General features: G+C 44.4%; 5 protein-coding genes across 7 annotated transcripts; 3 read left to right on the plus strand and 2 right to left on the minus strand.

The window, feature by feature from the left end:
• Positions 1-3,892: 3,892 nt before the first annotated feature.
• Positions 3,893-4,423, plus strand: RB195_001492 (uncharacterized protein; the record flags this gene model as incomplete). Its single annotated transcript, XM_064198288.1, has 1 exon — positions 3,893-4,423. The coding sequence occupies one exon, from the start codon at positions 3,893-3,895 to the stop codon at positions 4,421-4,423; it is 531 nt and encodes a 176-aa protein (XP_064054169.1).
• Positions 4,424-4,449: 26 nt separating this feature from the next.
• RB195_001493 (uncharacterized protein) lies at positions 4,450-6,263 on the plus strand (the record flags this gene model as incomplete). 2 transcript variants are annotated; one of them, XM_064198290.1, is made up of 3 exons in its annotated part: positions 4,450-4,635; positions 4,700-5,789; positions 5,860-6,263. In XM_064198290.1, the coding sequence occupies 3 exons, from the start codon at positions 4,450-4,452 to the stop codon at positions 6,261-6,263; spliced, it is 1,680 nt and encodes a 559-aa protein (XP_064054170.1). The 2 variants fall into 2 exon arrangements, with proteins under 2 accessions (XP_064054170.1, XP_064054171.1); XM_064198289.1 differs by lacking the exon at positions 4,450-4,635 and having other exon boundaries at positions 4,652-5,914.
• A 55-nt stretch (positions 6,264-6,318) lies between these two features.
• On the plus strand, positions 6,319-6,813 carry RB195_001494 (uncharacterized protein; the record flags this gene model as incomplete). The annotated part of the gene is made up of 1 exon (XM_064198291.1): positions 6,319-6,813. One exon carries the CDS (start codon positions 6,319-6,321, stop codon positions 6,811-6,813), a length of 495 nt encoding a protein of 164 aa, XP_064054172.1.
• A 602-nt stretch (positions 6,814-7,415) lies between these two features.
• Positions 7,416-17,110, minus strand: RB195_001495 (uncharacterized protein; the record flags this gene model as incomplete). 2 transcript variants are annotated; one of them, XM_064198293.1, is made up of 11 exons in its annotated part: positions 7,416-7,715; positions 7,797-7,972; positions 8,036-8,104; positions 8,161-8,227; positions 8,365-8,426; positions 8,498-8,564; positions 8,702-8,757; positions 15,550-15,603; positions 15,683-15,727; positions 16,968-16,998; positions 17,060-17,110. In XM_064198293.1, 11 exons carry the CDS (start codon positions 17,108-17,110, stop codon positions 7,416-7,418), a joined length of 978 nt encoding a protein of 325 aa, XP_064054173.1. The 2 variants fall into 2 exon arrangements, with proteins under 2 accessions (XP_064054173.1, XP_064054174.1); XM_064198292.1 differs by having other exon boundaries at positions 7,416-7,972.
• Positions 17,111-19,159: 2,049 nt separating this feature from the next.
• On the minus strand, positions 19,160-20,142 carry RB195_001496 (uncharacterized protein; the record flags this gene model as incomplete). Its single annotated transcript, XM_064198294.1, has 4 exons — positions 19,160-19,578; positions 19,650-19,725; positions 19,839-20,019; positions 20,105-20,142. 4 exons carry the CDS (start codon positions 20,140-20,142, stop codon positions 19,160-19,162), a joined length of 714 nt encoding a protein of 237 aa, XP_064054175.1.
• Positions 20,143-20,691: the final 549 nt, after the last annotated feature.

Consider the following 20,691-nt stretch of genomic DNA (forward strand, 5'->3'; position numbering starts at 1 on the left):
TATTATATTGGTATCGAAGGAGTGTTTGAAACTGAAGCTTGAATGTTTTTCTAATGTATAACTGACCTGTTTAGGAAGAAAACTACGAAATCTTTCGCTTTTATTTGTTGTTAAATAAGAGGAAGAAAGCGTTGTTTGAATAACAAAAAATCTAAATCTAATTTCACAAAAACGACTATTAATTTCCATTGATCAGTGAAGGGGGCGAAGCGAACATCATAGAAAGTCTGATTTTTCTATTTTCTATGATGATTTCGGATTTTCTATGATGTTTCTATCATGATATATAATAACGAGCTTAGTCCGTGTGTGTGTGTGTGTGTGTGTGTGTGTGTGTGTGTGTGTGTGTGTGTGTGTGTGTGTGTGTGTGTGTGTGTGTGTGTGTGTGTGTGTGTGTGTGTGTGTGTGTGTTTGTGTGTGTGTGTGTGTGTGTGTGTGTGTGTGTGTGTGTGTGTGTGTGTGTGTGTGTGTGTGTGTGTGTGTGTGTGTGTGTGTGTGTGTGTGTGTGTGTGTGTGTGTGTGTCACGAAATTCGAAAAAGGGGGTGCGACGAGTCCACCCGGCGTCAGATAGCTATAAATGAGTTGCGACGGGTCCCGCGGCGTCGGATTGGTGCGCCGGCGCCAGATACTTGTAGAAGGGGGTGCGACGGGTCCACCGGCGCCAGATACCTATAGAAGAGAGTGCGACGTATCCACCGGCGCCAAATAACCATAATATGGGGTGCGACGGGTCCACCGGCGCCAAATACCTATAGAAGGGTGTGTGACGGGTCCACCGGCGCCAGATTTCTATAGAAGAGGGTACGACGGATCCGCTGGCGCCAAATAACCATAATATGGGGTGCGACGGGTCCACCGGCGCCAGATACCTATAGAAGAGGGTGCGACGTATCCACCGGCGCCAAATAACCATAATATGGGGTGCGACGGGTCCACCGGCGCCAAATACCTATAGAAGGGTGTGTGACGGGTCCACCGGCGCCAGATTTCTATAGAAGAGGGTACGACGGATCCGCTGGCGCCAAATAACCATAATATGGGGTGCGACGGGTCCACCGGCGCCAAATACCTATAGAAGGGTGTGTGACGGGTCCACCGGCGCCAGATTTCTATAGAAGAGGGTACGACGGATCCGCTGGCGCCAAATAACCATAATATGGGGTGCGACGGGTCCACCGGCGCCAGATACCTATAGAAGAGGGTGCGACGTATCCGCTGGCGCCAAATAACCATAATATGGGGTGCGACGGGTCCACCGGCGCCAAATACCTATAGAAGGGTGTGTGACGGGTCCACCGGCGCCAGATTTCTATAGAAAAGGGTACGACGGATCCGCTGGCGCCAAATAACCATAATATGGGGTGCGACGGGTCCACCGGCGCCAGATACCTATAGAAGAGGGTGCGACGTATCCACCGGCGCCAAATAACCATAATATGGGGTGCGACGGGTCCACCGGCGCCAAATACCTATAGAAGGGTGTGTGACGGGTCCACCGGCGCCAGATTTCTATAGAAAAGGGTACGACGGATCCGCCGGCGCCAAATAACCATAATATGGGGTGCGACGGGTCCACCGGCGCCAGATTTCTATAGGAGGGGGTGCGACGGGTCCCACGTCGTCGTTGGTGCGCCGGCGCCAGATAGATATAACGTGGGTGAGACGGGTCCCGCGTAATCGAAATGGTGCGCAATAACTTCGCGTGCATGTCGCAAAAGATAAATGGTTAAAGCCGTTTCATAGCCGTGGCCATTGCGCGCGTTGCTTTTCACCTTCATGACTCCTCCGCGTATCTATTTCTTTCTTCGTTCGTCTCAAGTTGGTAGCATGCCGTTCTCAGAAAGTGAAAACGCGCATGGAACCGGCTGCCTAAATAGTAGCACGATGTTCATGTGATCTGACGTGGAACGTTATCTTTATCAGTATTAAGATGTCTTTCACGTCATTTTATGTTAAAACATCGTTCTGTGATAACTATTGGGAGAAATCAGGAGAAATATCCATACTTCGAGTAGTGCTTTCAAATTGCATTTATATTATTCTGGCATCAAAGGAGTGTTTGTAGATGGTAGAATATTCTCCAAATGTAGAATTGACGTATTTGGTAGGAAAACTTCGTAATCTTTAATCCGTAATTTATAATATAAAGAAGAGAAGGAAAGTGTTGTTATAAAAACGCACATCTGATTTTACAGAAAACACCACTACTATCAAATTTCATTGATTAGTGAAGGGGAGCGAAGCTAAAACCAGCGAAAGTCTGAAGTCCGGCTTTAGCCGGACATTCAGACTGGTTATAAGATAATTTACAAGAAATATTACTAAACGATCACACAAAAAACTAAATATTATATTATACTTGATTTCAGACGTATAACAGTAGGGAAGTCCCAGCATTTTGTTTTCAAAATGTATAACATGTTAACAGTGTAACGATGAGACCTCGTAGGTTCGACACCTGGCTCAGTCAACTTCTCGCAGAACAGTTAGAAAATTGAAACCACTTCTAAACAATGAAGAATTTTTTGTACGTGATGTTCAGCATTTTGAATGTGGATCAGATGGAATTTAATGACAAAAAAAATCAGACTCTGTGCATATGGTTAGATCTGGAAGATCGAATATCTTCGCCGTAAGAGGACCAGAAAATTTTTTTAGATAGTTTATCAGAGAAGAAGGTTTCCTTTAAAAGTACAGTTTTAATGCATTCGAAGCTGTTTTTCGCGACCTTCTAATTTTTTTGGGTTTGGAAAATTAGGATTTTGGCAAGTTTTCCCATTTCTGAAAAATTGAATGAAATTCGCGATCTTCCAGGCTTATCAATGTGAACAGATCTGAACTTTTATGGTCATTAAACCCCATGAAATCCACTCTTAAACTGAAACTGAAGGCTTTTGAACTGCTGCAAAATGTATAGAATTAAATTCTTCGACTTTTGGATGTGGTTTCAAGTTTCTAACTCTCTTCGCAAAAATTTGACTCAGCAATGTATCGAACCTGGGTTGTCCCGTTGCCATGTTGTGGGAAAAATGTTGATTTTTTCGCTCACCTGACTCTTCCCTTTTTTGCCGTACTATCTCATCTAATCAGTATTTGAATATATTTTTTATTTTAGAATAAAAATCGAATAGAATAAAAATGGAAATATTTCATTAGCAATATTTCTACAACATATCAGCAAAATTTGCTGAGCTAATTTTCAATTTTTCTTCTTCGAAACACATGAAATTTCCAATATTTTGAATTTGTAGTTGGTTGGAGGAGGAGAAAAGGAAGAAGAAGAAGAAGAAAAAAGGGGTAGGATCGTATTCGAAAGGGTCGTCTCTCATCACCACGTTTGAACCTGTGCACAGTTGATACTATCTGGCTGAGATTTTGAGAATTTCCAACACAACGCTTGTCACTGTCCTAGTTCATCATCATCTTAGTTTTGCTGGGGAACTTTAAAAGTTTTGAATATTTGTGACCAGTCTCAAAGCCCAGCTAAAGCAGGACTCCAGTCTTTTTGTGTTGTTCGCTTCGTTTGTGTTCAGCAATCAATAAAAATTACCAGTAGTGACAAATTCTTTAAAACTGAATCTTTGAAATTAGAATTGTTTTTTCTACCAATGCTTTCTTCAATTTTTTCCCAAAAAATCTAGGCGGACTTGATAGATGGAAGTTTTCATAGTTTTCTTCCTAAAAGCGTCACTTCTACATTTACATTACAACATTCAAACTTGATTGCACATCTTATCAAAAACAATATACATACACACATAGTTGTGAATCGAGGCCGCGTATACGAGTCTGATTGCTACCTGCACGTGGTGGCCCTGCTTTAACTAAACGCAATCAGGCGTTCGAGTGTACGCATTGGGAACGTACGAGCTATATAACCTGCACTGTTATATGGCGAAAGCTTCCCATTCATTGCAAAAAGGTGCTGTCGTCCAGCACACCGCCAAAGCCCATAACCTGAAAGGTCAACTGCCTGAAGGGAGCATGGAATCTTTGGCAACAACCATTCGTTTCGTCACGCTGAACTGCCGAACACTATCGAGTGAACTCCAACAAGCTGCTCTATCCAGACTTCTGCGATATCTCTGTGTGCCTTTTGTTGTACTGCAGGAAACACGCATGAGGGATCGGCCCGTCATCAGCATCGAAAATTACACCATATACTGCGGCGATGCTGATGAGAACAAAGTAGGTGGCTGCGTGATAGCTGTGAGGAACGATTACAAGAACCTGGTGGAGGAATTTGGCTCGACGTCGTCTAGATGTCCGATGTGCTGTGAAAATGGTACTATGCAGCGGAGCGCACGTCGAACAACGGTGACCGTCTGGTCGACTTGTGCGAACAGACGGGCCTCATCATCGCTTCCACGTTTAAGAGGAATCATCGATGCCATCAGCTCACGTGGCAGGGGTCCCTCTTAAGGCCTGAAGAGCAGCGCAAGCGGAAGATGAGGACTCTTAAACTTCAGCTCGACTACGTTCTGGCGAGGAACATTCCTCAGTCAGATATCCGAAAATCTAGAGCTGTTTGGGACGTCGCGTTCGACTATGACCACCGTCCAGTTCTTTTCAGCTTCAAGATACGGTTCCACAAGAGAAACCGAGGAGTTCCTCTTCAACCGAAAGTCGACATGGTAGGTCTGAAAGACGATGAATGCAGAAGAAAATTCCGCCAACGTGTGTCTATTCATGTTGGAGTACGGACCACGAAGAAGGTTAGCGATGCGGATTCCTTCACAAGTGCATCCAGGACGCTGCAAGGGAAACGCTCCCGGTTCTATTGCCGCGGAAGAAGTTTGCCTTTGCATCTGCGGAAACAAAATCCACATACAACATTCTGCATGTGTCGCGCGCAGCGCTGGTGACTTCAACCAGGAAAAAACGAAGCTGCGTCGTCAACTGCAACAAGACCGCGATAACGAGTGGACGTCAAGGGCGGTGAAGTTTGAGAAGGCGTGGGAGGACAGTAACCCGCGGAAAGCCTACGCTCTAATAAAACAGTATAGCGGCAAAATGAAAAGATGTTCCCATGTCCTCAGCACTGCTAATGGGGTAGCTGTCGGTGAAGCAACCCTTCCAATTTGGAAGGAACACTTCAAGACCTTGCTGAACCGGCTAGCACCATCAGCTCCTGAACTCGAACACGTTCATAGACTGACATATGCGGTTAACGAGGAGCCACCGACCGAGTCGGAGGTCCTGGTCTGTATTCAGAAAATGAAGAATGGAAAATCTGGTGGAGACGACGGGATTAGAGCAGAAATGCTAAAATATCTTTCTCCGTCTGGGATTCGTGAGATGACAAAGATCATCCGTTCAATATGGATAAACGAAAAGATACCTGATTCGTGGAGACACACTATCACAATTCCCCTCCACAAGAGGTTATCCGTTACGGACCCAAGGAAGTATCGAGGAATCTCTTTGCTGCGTATTATGTACAAGGTACTGGAGCGCAATATCCTGGACCGACTCATTAAACATCGCGAAGAAACAACGCGCGACGAGCAAGCTGGCTTTCGTCCTGGCCGATCTACGATTGACCAGGTGTTCATCGTCAGGAGAGTGATCGAAATCTGGCGGCGGTATTCGAAGCCAATGCAACTAGCGTTTCTGGACTTTGAAGCCGCGTTCGACTCTCCTCGCCGAGGCCTTCTTCTCAACGTGTTTCGCGCTGATGGAGTACCAGGAAAGTTCGCTTGCTTGCTTGATGACATGAATCAACGAACAACTGCTGCAGTTCGAACACCAGCTGGATGTACAACACCGTTTGAAGTGGTGAACTGGAGTAAGACAAGGGGCGGTGGTAGGACCCTTCTTGTTCAATTTCGCCATCGACAACATTATGCGAACAACAGTCGACCAGTATCCTGCCGACATTGTCTTAGCACCATCAGGGTGCCCCTTGACTGACCTCGAGTACGCCGACGATGTTGTTGTATTCGCGGAAAGCAGTACGAAACTTCAGCATGTTGTCAACCTTGTATCGAGGCTGGCTGCAGCCTACGGACTACGCCTACGCCCTGATAAATACAAGCAGATGTGGATCTCCTCGAGACCTCGAACTGGAATAAGGGTGGACGGACAACCGATAGAATTCGTCGATGAGTTCTGTTACCTGGGCTGTATGCTGAAGAACAACGGTAGCTACGAGAGAGATGTTCAGCAAAGATGCGCTAAGGCCACTTCTGCATTTAACTCCTTAATGAAATGTCTGTGGTCGACCCCCATCACCAACGAAGTCAAGCTGCGAGTCCACTAATCCGCAATTCGCCCCATCGTAAGGATCGGAGACTTGGGCAGCACCATCAACGGTTATGGAGAGGCTTGACTGCACGGAACGAAAGCTGCTTAGACGGCTACTTGGCTACTTTTGGCCTAGGGTATGCCACAATGAAGATCTTTACGCAGAAATTGATGTGGTTTACCGGCGGATGGCACGTAGAAGATATCAACATCTTGCACCGCCTTCGAAAGCGGCTAAAGTAAATCGTCTTCGCTTCTTTGATCATATATTAAGGAGACCGGCAGATCGCCTTGTCCAACGAGTTCTGAAGAGTTCGTCGGGTTCGAGCTGGAAGAAGCCACCTGGCCGAAAACGGAAGTTCTGGACTGAAGTGGTAAAGGAGGACCTGAGGACACTCGGCGTGGATAGGCAGTTCAGGCGAGACGTAAGGTTTCGCAGAACATGGAATAGCGACGAATGGGTTGATTCTGTGCAAGTTCTCTCAGAAGATCGAGAAGGTTGGGCAGAGCTGTGTTTAAGGATGGCACACCTCGGCGAAGATGCGGGTAATCGCATCAGGCGATGACATCAGCGCGCCGATTAAGATAAGATAGTTGTGGACGGTCGTGGTCCAGTGGTAGAGTGCTCGCCTATCAGTTGCATGGCGATGGTTCGTCACCTCACGGATTCAGAGTTTAGCATCTTGATGAGGTATTTTCGTGACATACACACGGACTAAGCGCGTTATCGTACAGCATGATAGTACTTCTATCGCTATCGTACAGCATGATAGTGAAAATACTGTTGAGAGCCCTAAATCTCAGAGAAAGATGGGAAGTTCCCAAGGTGGTCCGAAACGGTCACAGTTCACAAATCGCAACAATCCATGGATAGGATTACGTTCAGGACCTAATTCATGTGTCGCGGCATCACGATCGCAGCACATCGATGGCCTTTCGCACTTACTACTAGTGTTCCAGTGTTTGATCGTATGGAAGAAAGAACTCCAAGAATTTTACGCGTTTCCTTTTGAAACTCTTGTGAACGTTCAACAAAAGGGTGTTCTATGATATTTCATTTGCTAGAAAAAAAAAGTCAAAGCAAGAAAAGAATCCCTACCTACATTTTTCTAAAATTTAGGAGTAGGACGGTTGAGGAAGAGTGTTGGCGTTAGTGATGGAAAAAAGATCAATTTTTGTGCTTTTGTTTTTCTCCACTGACATCCTGTACCTTCGGTTTTGAGAGGAACTTCCCCGTTGTGCCCTTGTCCTTTCTCGCAATCGCAGGAGAATTTCCTCCGGAATTCTCGTTTTTCGAGGACGACTTTGACGGCAGAGAGTTCTTTTCGCTCTTAGAGCTTTGTGAGTGCGATTTCTCGGTAGAATTTTTTTGAATTTTCCCAGCAGTCGCCATGATTGATTTCACCGTTTTTGGTTTTTCGGTAATTGTCGCCAAAAATCGGTTTCCATCTAGTCTGGTCTCCGTACCCTTCGATACCATTGGCTTTTTTGTAATATGTCCTTTTGATTTTGGAGTTTTTTCTTCAACGGAAATGTAGTGCTTCCTTACTTTTTGATTCAGGTTAGGTTTCTTCTTTAACGAAAGCGATTTCCACGGTCTGCGATTTGTTCGAGATCGTTGATGCGAGAATTGCGCATACGGAACCGCATCCTTATACGAATTCATCCTTTTGAAATACGTAAATCTATCTCCTTCACCTGTATTCCTTGCATTCATGGTGGCTACTAAATTTCTACTATAATAATCTTTTTCTAAATGCCGAATGAATCTTAATCGGAAGCACTTGCCTTTCTTTCGAGGATATCTCCTGTACATTGGGAGTGATCTTCTTCCCCTTCGAGATCGAGATTTCGCGGCTTTATGAAAAGATTTGAAGAAAAAACTATTATTCCACAAGAGAAGTAGCGGTTACCCTTTTTGTAAAATTTCCTGACATTCTTCATCGCCTTCCAACCCATCTTCTTTCGCTTCTCAGGAAACTGAATATTTGTGGATTAACGTAATGAACAATTCCTCTTCTCGACGATGACAACACGCACTCAAAGGGATTGTTTGCTCTTCATAATTAGTAAAGAAATATCGATCATGGTCAAAAATATCTGAGTTCAGAACCTACTTGATTTGTTCCCGCTTTTTGTCCCCAAAACTTCCGATATCCACCGATTGACGCACCTGGAGCTGCAAAAAACCAAACATTGCTCATAACTCGCCACTGATAACTATTATTCCGCAAGAGAAGTAGCGGTTACCCTTTTTGTAAAATCTCCTGAAATTCTTCATCGCCTTCCAACCCATCTTCTTTCGCTTCTCAGGAAACTGAATATTTGTGGATTAACGTAATGAACAATTCCTCTTCTCGACGACGTCAATACGTACTCAAAGGGATTGTTTGCTCTTCATAATTAGTAAAGAAATATCGATCATAATCAAAAATATCTGGTTTCAGAACCTACTTGATTTGTTCCCGCTTTTTGTCCCCAAAACTTCCTATGTCCACCGATTGACGCACCTGGAGTTGCAAGAAACCAAACATTGCTCATTAACTCGCCACTGATAAAACCACAAAAGGAGAGCCGACTTGCGAAGAGTCGATGGGTAAAACAAAAATTAGATTTGACTGGTGAAAATTATGCACCCAATCTAACCAGGTAGCTTTGTCAGGTCAGCATTTAATCCTGAGATGAGACCACAACCATGCAACGATGCTTATATGCAGAGCATCTGCCGAGCCAGGCCCCCAAATGAGGTTTGAAAGGGGAAAAGTCTCAGAAACGAAGCAAACGACATCGGCTCACTCTCTTCTAAGGCTTTTCCTCTCTATTCAATCTTCCTTTGGGCAGCTGGCTACCACGCTTTGCATCTACATTACACATAAGCTTTGCCACAGCTTTGAAATAAAATAAGCTTTGTTTGTGGTTTCATCTCTGGATCAGATACCGACCTGGCAGGATTCCCTTGTTGTATGCAGGGTGGTGCATAATGATCTGTCATGTCTGAAAACGTTATAAAATGAAAGAATTTATGTATCATGCTATATAAAATTGCACATAAAAAAACTGAACATATTTTTGAACATGGGATTCCATTCCCTTTAGTGGCTTTTAAACTAGAAGATAATTGGCAGCCATCGTTTTTAATGCATTGCAGAAGGCATTTCTGGAAGTTCTTCACTTCCGGGTTAGCTCACCGAGAGGAACGGTTAGGGCAGATGTAGAATCAGGTAGACTTTCTGAGTGGAATCCCGTACTATTTCCATATCTCGGGTGTTTTAGCTGTGTTAGGACCATCAGCTAATTTTTTTTTCACTGTGGATCCAGTTGTCTGAAGGTTGTAGATCGTTCATCAGAGAAGAAATCACTTTTCGATCAGGCGCTCATGTTGATGCATGTCGACTGAGCACGAGGTCCGTACGAAACGCTCTCTGCCCGGCTGTCGCGAGTTGATTATTCTCACTTGCTGGAACAGCGAGACTCTGATGTTAACTGGTTCAACGCAAGATAGATGTAGTCAGAATGACCTGAAGAGCGGTGCAGTTTCGCAAGCGAGTGCACTCGAGTCAGCGAAGGGGCTGGAGGTTGAAGTGGGACCATCGCGAACTGCAGCGAAGAGTAGAGTTAGCAAAAGGGTCCTATATGTCTTAATACTTGAGCGACCGCGCCGAGCTTCAGTTCGTTAGGTATGGAGTACACTGAAAATGGGATAGACTAATCGACCGAATGAGACCCACCCCAACCGTCCACTATCAGTTCTGCTGACTTAGCGACTCCTGCAAATATGGGACACCTTTAAACCCAAACCTGCATTTTAACCAGAGAAGAAACTTGTCTTCAAATGTCCTTTCCGTATACAAAATAAAGGCGTATTACCTTGTTTCTTAAATACAATTTGGGAGAAAAAGTGAGGAATCGGGCGTCGCAGAACATATCACTGGCTATTAATGACTATCAGTTGATCAGTACTCTAGAAATTCTAAGAAATAAGTTCCAACTGTTTACTTGTGTATAATAAAAAGGAAAAGGGCGATTATGGTGCGTTGGTAAGAAGTCCTGATGATACTGCACGGCCTATGACTCGATAAAGCTCTAGGATGACTACGCGCATAAAGCGATAAATTGATAACACACTTCAAGGATGAGCTTGCGGGGATCAGAGCCGATGGATCAAGTCGGTCTTTTCATCAGAGAGGATAAAAACACTGACTTGCTACTTCGGCTGATCTCCAGAATTTATATAATAAGACGGAGATGCATTAGGGAGCCTCAAACGATTCTGAACTGAAGTAGAACGCCTTGGTGGGTTCTGTGAGGGTTGACTAATGTCAGACATTTCACCGTTTTCCCTTTATATAGCCAGAGATGTTCTAAACCATTAAAGTGTAAAACGTCTCCTTCCAAACGTATTAATTCATGAAAGTTGTTAAATTTGTCACCGGTGAAAATGTGAGGGGTGAAGTAAATCGAGTTCAAACGTCATCGACATCTGCAATTAACCGACGTTAAAAAGTTGGAAGAAAGAGAACCTTAAATACGATCTCTTTAAAGAACGCAGCAAGAGGAATGATAACGCGGACGCAACGTTCGATCTGATATGAATCCTGGCGTAAGATCAGGTAGATGCTCGCCTTGTTGGGAGCGAAGTCTTCTGTTCACCATCTCTTTCGTTTACCGCTACAATATCCAAAAGTTCTGCTCCATGGGAGGATCGAACTCCCGACCTCGGCATTGCTTATTCCTATAAGTACCACGCGCTAACCAGCTGCGCCAATGGAGCACACGTTTGACTAATTTTTAGAAGATTCGGAAAGGTATTGGAACGTGAGAATCGAAGGACATACGGAACATTACCTTGACAGTGAGTCAGCAGTCCAAACAGTCCACAACAACAACGATAGGTGCCCATGACGTCTTACTGACTTAATGAGAGGGGTGAAGCTACTGCGTGACGCAGTCGTCCCCAACGGGGGCACTTATACAATTCTGAATGCTACCTGACTCTTCTCATCATGCTATATAATAACGCGTTTAGTACGTGTGTGTGTTTGCTTGTTTGTTTGTCTGTTTCTCTGTGTATCACGAAAATACTCCATAATGATGCAAAACTCTGCAGCTCTATAGTACTCTATAACTCTATAGTAACGGGGGTATTCTGTCACACGTGTGCGTCTGTGTATAAGCGTGTCTCAGTCAAAAAATCCCAAAAGGAGGGAGACGGGTCCTACGGCGTCAAATCCGTGCCCCGGAGCCAGATAACTGTAAAATGCGGTGGGACGGGTCCCACGGGGTCGCAATGGTGCCAGGAAGCTATAGAGTGGGGAGAAATGGGTTCCACTGCGTCGGATTGGTGCGCGGGACTCCCAACGCGGTAGAATGCGTTTCTACGGTTCCTTCGGATATCTACTTTCCAGCATGTCTCTTGATGCTACTAACATCCTTTCTCCAAAAAAAAGAAACACACGTGCGAACGGCTGCTTGAATACAATACATAGCGGCCAACAGTTTACGCGATCTGACGTAGAACGTTATTTTTATCACTACGATAGTGGTATTCACGTCTTCATGTTAGCACATCATTCTTTGCTAATAGCTGAGAACGGAGAAAACTCGAACTATTTCAAATGATGTTTCCAAATTGTGAAGGTTTGAGAGAAACACATTCTCCAAATATGGAATTGAACATTTAGGGAAAATCTTTCATCTACATCTGCTTAATTTTTTTGGGTTAAAAAAACTGAAGGAAGAGTTGATAGAAAAAAGTAATTCTAATTTTACAAAAATGTTACTACTGCTATTTCTCATTGATCGATGAAGGCGAGCGAAGCGAACAGCAAAAAAAGCCTGAACGTCCGGCTAAAGCCGGACTAGTATCATATAAAAACGAAGAACGATATAAACGGTCTATTGTGGCGATGTTCATGAAAAGAAGGTAGGAGGCTGCGCGATAACTGTGAGGAACAACTACAAAAACCTGAAGGAGGAAAATCGCTCAACTTCAAAACATGGCGAAAATCGGCATCGGCAGTCAGCAAAGCAATCGGCACAAAAGTTAAGCTGATTAGACATCTGTTTAGCTACTTTTGGTTTTGGTTTACCACAATTAACAACCTTACGCAGAAGAGAACGTGGCGTACCGGCGAATGACACGTGAAAAGCATCGGCATCTTTCAAAGCCGTCGAAGGTGGTCGGAAAAAATGTCTTCGCTTTTTTGGTCTCACTATGAGGAGATCAGCAGACCGCCGTGTTCAACGTGTTATCTCGGATTAAGGAGGAGGGCACCGAAAATGGAATCCCTGGACTGAGGTGATGAAGAGGACCCGAGGATACTTGGCGTAGATAGGCATTTCAAAGGCAGCATACCACGAATCTAACGTGGTGGAGGAGTCCTCGGGAAAAGCAAGAGATGAGGTGGTAGATTGCGTTATCAGGGGTGGTGAGTGGCTCAGCTCTCCCTAATCCTCCTGAAAAAGGGTGAGAACCGCCATATTTCCTACGAGGAACGTTAGAACGCTCCTGCATGTATACAGTCCCCTCAGCAACCTATTCATTGGTTTCACTTCGAAAGGCAATCGAGAAGAACTCACAGGCTTTCGACCGTTGTGTAGCTGGATGCAGCGCCTGTACAAGGATGGTGCGTTGCAACTGAAATCGTCGTGAAAACGGAGTATTTCGCTCCGCTTGTTTTACTACGATTAGAAAGGAATGAGCCGAACTACCCACCATCCCGCAGTCTACCACTTCATCTCTAGCTTTTCTAGTTTTTTTTTCCTTAACTACGTCATATCCGTAATATGCTGTTCTTAAGCGAGACATAAGGTTTCGAAGGCTAGAAAAATGGAGAATAGCGTCGTAAGGATTGATCTGTGCAAGCTCCCACCCCACGAATTTGGGGTGTTACGTATTTCAGGTGGAGTATTCGTATACGGGATCGTAGATTCTAGAAAGGGGGGTGATTCCGTCCATTTCTTCCTAATTGCCATAAAAAAAGGCCCGGAAGATGCGAGTGCACAAGGCTGGCGCGCTCCAATCGAACTCCTTGGGGAATATAGTGCGCCGGAACGCTCGAAGCCGTATCTTCCGTCCGTTTTCTACGCCAATTAGCAAGAAATGGACGGAATCATCCACGAAAACCCGTATCCCGTATACGAATACTTCACCTGAAATCCGCACCACCTCAGATTCGTGGAGTGATGCCTTTAATGAATTTTGCAGGGAAGTTGCAAGAAAAATGACATTGTGGTCCAATGGCGCTGTTGGCTACATGTGGTACTTATAAGAATAGGCTATGCCGAAGTCGGGAGTTCGATCCTCCCATGAAGCAAAGCTTTTTCCGCTCTTCTCGCCAAGATGTGCCGGGTACAGAACTCTTTATTCTAAATGTTAACTTGTTTCTTAGCTCTATTTCAATGGTATCGATTCTGCGGAATTTTCTTGTTCGTAGTTTTTAAAAGTGACACTGGATTTAAAAAACTACTTTTTTAGATTTAAAAATGTCCAAATTTGAAAGTGACATTGCAGAAAATTGAGCGTGGAACACGAAGGTGACAGCAGTCATCAGCTGGCAACCATTGATTTGGATCTGTCGATGGCAGATGACCTCGTCTTCAGTGCCCACTATTTCGTCTCCGTTCTTGTACTGAAGGTTCAAACTGTAGAAGTAAATGAGTAGACTATTGTTAATTGAGCTATCTGTTCTGATAGCTGATATCTGATGTAATCTTAGGATATTTATCAGGAACAATCTAGATGCCAATTTGTCAACGCCGGTAGGATTGAAGGCTTGATTGGCCCTAGGTGGTTTCCATGCAGTTCAGGCGTCCTGGAATTCTCCATCGTACACCTTGTCATGCTTATTTTTATGAGTAAGATGTGCTAAAGATCTGTATGGACAGACTTGTTTCAACATCAATGAATTGGTCGCCTTAAGTTAGGCTTCTATCCTCTAATTCATTTGTTTCCAGAAATAGACGAAGTAAAAACTACACGCATGAGCAACAACTACGGTTCCTAACCAGCTCCTCTATTGAAGCACAAGTTGCAACTTTCCTGCGAAATTCATCAAGATTTGATGAACAGTACGTAGTCAAGCATCACCAAGACAGGTGTTCTATATAGTTGGGCCAGAAAAAAACAGTAATAGGGTTTTCATAACGGAATCCTCTCATCAGAGGAAACAGAGTATCTGGAAGTGAACAGATTCAAAAAATGATCGAGCCAAGAAAAGTTAATCACGCAATCAGTGGCTTGATGCTACCGCGTGTCGCAATCGCCCACATATTCATTGGAATGTGTCGCCCAGAATCTACCTATTCGTCATAGTTCCACACCATCCACTTCAGAATTTCTGTTTTCTACAATTCGGTCTGGGACCCTGCGTTATCTGCAGTTCGGAGCGACAAACAATTTTTGTTGCGTAAGACTCCATGTTCCTTTCAGGCATACGAAGCTAGCGGTTGTGATCCCGGTGGCTGCTCATCCATTTCAGCAGTCTGATTACAACAAGCTCGTGCCCCACCTCGATCGCAGACGTTATCTAAGTCGCGTCATTTCGAGCGCAACCGCTTGCGCAACTGCACCAAGCTTCAAAGCATATGTTCATATGCTTGACCGCAACCAAATCCATCGCATGCAAGTTAAGATCAACCTCGTGTGAGCAGCCCACCAACCATATTAGGAAAAATAAAGCCGGCGAGGTTGAAAAGGTAGGCACTTTACTGCTTCACTTTCATGCACATTCCCAGAGGCACCCACAAAGGGCCCCATATGCTCGCAACCGCAGCTTTGAATACAACCGAACACGTTATGATGTCGTGCGTCACGTTTAAAGGCATCACCCCACGAATCTGAGGTGGTGCAGATTTCAGGGGGAGTATTCGTTTACGGGATCGTAGATTAGAGAGAGAGAGGGTGATTCCGTCCATTTCTTCCTTATTGCCGTAATAAACGGCCCGGAAGATACGGCTTCATTCGCTTTGGCGCACCATTTTGTACAAGAGGTTCGATTGGAGCGCGCCAGTCATGTGCGGCGCCGCATCTTCCGGGCCGTTTTTTACGGCAATTAGCAAGAAACGGACGGAATCACCCTCTCTCCCTAATCTACGATCCCGTATACGAATACTCCACTTGAAATCTGCACCACCTCAGATTCGTGGGGTGATGCCTTTAACGCCTCGCGACTACCTTCTTGATGAAGTTAGTATGTGATTAATTCTGAAACTATTCTGGCTGAGACAACAGCATCATTGACTGTCATGATCCAGCGAATTAGGTAGAGTATGTAAGATAGTAACATAGATTGGAACCATACCATACTGGTTGCTTGGAACTTCAACGTCTTCTAGTTCTCCGCGAAAATCATCGTCTGTGGTATGAAATATTATTTTGTGCAGTAATAGTTCACTACGTTAGTTAAGAATTCTAATTCTGGGAAAATCTATTACCTTCAAACAGGAAATCGTCGTCACTGATGTCATCTATCAATTGTCCTAGAAAAATCTATTTTACTCGTAACTCGTAACGTAACACATTGTGAACAATAAAAGCTATTCTATTCAGCCATTTTCTTAACAAGCCGTAAATTAAGAAAAGAATCCAAAATTCGCTTCATCGGTGTAACATAACTTTGTGGGATTTTCACTATGGTGTTTTTTGAATATGCTTTTTACAGGCAGCGTACCACAAATCCGACGTAGTGAGGGAATTCGCAGGAGAAGCTAGAGATGGGAATGCAGATTGCGGGATCCGGGATGGTTCCGCTCATCTCTCCTCAATCGTCGTAGAAAATGGGGTGGGAACCCTCCTACGAGGTACGTTAGAAAGCTTCTTCATGTACACCTTCCTGTCCTTTCAGCAGCCCACTTATTGGTTTCACTTGGATAAGTTGGCGAGGAGACGTCACAGATTTTCGCTGCTCGCATTAGGAAGCGGTGCGTACGTAGGGGTAGCTGAAATCCTTTTAAAAAAAACGTCGTCTCCCGAGGGTGGCGCGCTGCGACTGAAATCGTTGTTAAAAAAAACACTATCTTCCAAGCCGTTTTTTTCTTACGACGACGACAATGTACAACCCCATCTCTAAGTTTTCTCGCCAATTCCCTCACCTCGCCGAATTCGTGGTATGCTGCCTTTAAAGCAGCTGTGATAAGAACTGCTTATATATTCTCGCTTTTTCTGAACTTACAGCAAGTACTGTGGGCTTTTACTATCTACTTGTCGTTTCTTCTTCTCATCTCGTCTCATTTTGGTATGGAAGGACTAAAACTAACATGAAAGTTCCATTCTCTTCTCTTGATTTAAAAAAGAATCCCTTTTTTATGGAACTTCCTCACTTAATGGCATGACATTAGTGAAATTGCTCTGAATTAAATTGGACGTTCTCTTTTCAGTAAAAAAAAAACAGTAAAAGTTCCCTAGTTCTTACATCCCTCATATGCTCATGGTGCATGACATTCCGTTTCGCAGGGTTCCAAATTTAGTAAGGTGATTTGACAGGAAGGTTGGGAAGATTTGAAGAAATGCGCCCAATTTCATCTACAGATCTTATCAGACTCTTACGGATCGCCTTATTTTGACCGATTTTGTACGCAGAAGGAGCGGCTGTGGTGTTTGTTACGATACGCCTACGATCAATGTTGAGAAGGAAATCCCATCTCCAATGTTGGCCGTCCCTAGCAGCGCGGCTCAGTGGGTGTAGAGAAAACCTTAGAATCCTTCATTTTTGTTCCTCACCATTTCTGTCCTTGTCACGATCATCTTCATCCTTAATATATGATCTAATAATGATCTCAAAAGAGTACACCGCCTTATAGCTCAAAGAACACCTGAGCACACGACGACAGGATCAGGAAAGACGCCAAGAGAGCGAACCGCATTGTGATGTTGTGGTAATGACCTTACTTTACATTCCATCCGCTTTATATAGAGACGTTATCACCAGTATAAGTGTTGAGAAACGTGCAAACAACGTTATCAACAAATGACAGCACGTTTCGAGCGTGTTTATACAGCCAGTATTCAAAACAACCAAAAGCTGGGTGCCTCGATGGGTACAGTAGGGTCAAAACGACAAGAAGCACGTGCGCAATTGCGTACGCAGATTTCTCGAGCCGCTTTGGTGGATCGTAGCGGCTAGGAGTGTGGTGAAACCCTTGCTGACACCACCGATTGCTGCACTTTGCGACGGTCCCACCTCGGTTCCAACTACTGTCTCCACCGCGCCGTTTGGAGCGCGTGCGCAAATGCACTGCAACTACACTCGGGATTCAACTCGCTTTGACCCGATTCAAGGGTCCCACCTCGCTCGTAGGCGCTAACTCCAGTACTGACCTCAGCCACTTGCACTGCCGCATCACGTATCAGAGCCCGTATTCAATAGAATCGTTCCTTCTCTAGCAAAAAATGTGCTTTTGGTGGATACAATGCTATCCAATAAAAATTTTGTTCGCCAACAATTATATAGAGAGGAAATATGTTTCCACTCGTTCTGAAACTGGAAATGTTTTTGCAGTAAGCAGCTAAGTCCGTCAACGAAGTGCCATTGAAGCGAGTTTGCATCAGCAAACGAGCCAAGTAACATTGGATTGCACTATTGAATGGTTTTGTCTCTATCTTATTTATCCTACCAAACACAGATGTATTGGATACGGGCTCAGGTCGTTGTGACCCGCCCAGGCAACCTCTGCTCTGTGGTAGCACCACAGTTGATGGGCCACAGATAAACAAACTGTGCAAGAATAAACGGCTTACGGCGCAAATGAATAGCAATTTCCTGGAGAAGCTTGATCAAATAAACTCCTGGAGAAGCATGATTGGACGAACATTTCTCATCCACCTCATCAGCCTCGTTAGTTCACGTCAGGCATCACCCCACGAATCTGAGGTGGTGCAGATTTCGGGTGGAGTATTCGTATACGGGATGGGAGACTATGGAGAGGGGGGTGATTCTGTCCATTTCTTCCTAAGTGCCGTAAAAAACGGCCCGGAAGATGCGGCGCCGCACAAGGCTGGCGCGCTCCAGTCGAACTCCCTGTATAAAATAGTGCGCCAAAACGCCTGAAGCCGTATCTTCCGGGCCGTTTTTTACGGCAATTAGGAAGAAATGGATAGAATCACTCTTCTCCCCATAATCTACTATGCCGTATACGAATACTCCACCTGAAACACCAAATGAAATCCGTACTATAGTCGGGTCACTACGAAATGAAACACGAGTGTAGTTGATGTGCATTTGCGTACGCGCTCGAAACGGCGCTGTGGAGGCAGCAGTAGGAACCGAGGTGGGCCCGTCGCCAACTGCAGCGATGGGTGATGCCAGCAAGGATTTCACCACTCTCCTAGCCACTACGTTCCACCGGAGCGCCTCGAAAGAAGCCGCGTACGCAATTGCGTACGTGTTTCATGTCGTTTTGACCCTACTATACCTCAGATTCGTGGAGTGATGCCTTTAAGTAATCAGCTGATACAGCCATGTTATTCCGACACTCAGAGTTTCCACGTTCTCTTTATCGGGCGCGAGGTTTGGCGGCTCTGCACTGCGAGTAGCCTTAGCAGTACTGGCACAGTCGAACTACCCACCCCCGATGACACCAAATACAATACACAGAGCAGTTCGATTCTGTCGCGTCAGATCCCCCAACTACACTTTCCCCAACACTGCATTCTTCCTGCCTTCAAGGATCTTTAATAAAGATTAAGTATGACCACTTTCTTCTCTCAACACAGACAGTTTCATCGTAGTAGCGAACAATGAACAAAAAAAATGGCCGTTTATTTCATAACTAGATCCGTAAAGGTCCAGAGAGATTTTTGTTTTCTGAAAAAGCCAGATGTTTCGGCGGAAAGTGGAGCGGTGTCGTGACCAGCTAGCGAGTTCTGCAAACGGAAATTATGCTAGCCTTAAAAATTGAAGGAAATGAAGATTTCTAGCTGTTTTCTGTTTCCGGTTTGCCCTGAATTTCTCGATCTCTTGATGTTTTTGTGTTTGTGGCAGTCACGTTCTTTTTGTTCCGTCTTTTCGCAGCTAAGGGAGCCTTTTCCCCAAGGCGTTCACCATGACTCTTGTGTATCGAACGAATTCTCCTGTTTGTATGTCGTTTTGATTTCTGTGATCTCGGTCGATTCGCATCATTTTTCGTAGATGTGCTGCCCTTTTCTTTTGATTTGTTTTCGGACAATCCTTCAATTTTTCGGTTTTCCTCGTATCGATTTGACCAAGGATCATTGTAGCGCTGTTTTGTAACCTGCGACAGAGATCCACTTATTACTTCGATTGGTTCTGATCCGATATCGCCTTCATGCCATTTCGATTCATGGGTATTCGAATCGGTCACATCATCTGCGTCTAGATGTAGATGTATATAATTCCTCAGAGCAATTTTCTAGTATCAAATGAACATAGGTTACTTCTCTCACCTTTCGCTTTTACACTCCATGCACTCCATGGATATTTTTCTACCTTTGACCAGTGATTCTTCCCTTCTCTCAGGTGCTGAAAAGCAGGTTATGTTCGTAGTTGAGCCTTTTTTCATGTTAGTTTTTGCCACACAAAAATGGAACATGATTCGTCGGTGGATTCACATCAACTGTTGTCTGTGAACTAACCTGATTCCTCGCAACTCTCTTTACGTGCTTGCCGAAGGATGGACCTCTAGTCTTTGCATTCGAAGGCGTGTCGTTCAGGTCGCCATGAAACTCGTAAGATTTGCGACCATTCACATGATTTCTTTGGTCCCAAAACAGATATGTTAGATCGTTTTGGGTGCCAAAGAGATGAAGTCTCCCACTTCAGCAACTTTTTTGGTACAAGACAAGCATATGAAAATGCACAGGAGCAGAGCACGCCGCATAGTGACTTTGAAGAACCTCACTAACCTACTCTTCCTTTTATAAGCGGTGTAATGAACATTATCGAAGCGGTCTATCAGTGATACGCCGAAGCGGTATTTAAACTCACAATATCAATACAGGTGCAGTCCTTTTACTTCGAGATATCTCAGAAGGAGGTTGTTCGGATTCATTCTTCTCTCATATTTGAGAATACTCCTGGAGAATAGTGTATGGAGATTCTATCTCCGTCAAAAAAAAAAACTTGTAATTAATCAACTAAGGGCATGCAAACGATTAGAAATTCTTGCAGTGTGCTAAGAATGACAGTTGAAGCATCACTTGCGTATAAGTGGGATTCAAGCAGGAACAGACAGCATGCTGAAACTCCACTAAGTAAGTAGAGTAAGTTGTTTCCAAGGTTCTTCATGAAGTTACCTCTATGGTATTTAATATCATAGTATTTATCCAAAATAGTATAGTGGTTAGTACTCCACTTGTGGCCGTGGCGACATAGGTTCGATTCCTGCTCTGGCATTGCTTTGCTTGCAATACGTGCTTTTTCAATTTCTTCATTATTTAAATTCTAGTAACTAGTCCATCATGCTAAAAACTAGTAGCTGCTTTCTGG

Source organism: Necator americanus, chromosome IV (genome assembly GCF_031761385.1).
Source record: "Necator americanus strain Aroian chromosome IV, whole genome shotgun sequence".
Lineage (NCBI taxonomy): Eukaryota > Metazoa > Nematoda > Chromadorea > Rhabditida > Ancylostomatidae > Necator > Necator americanus.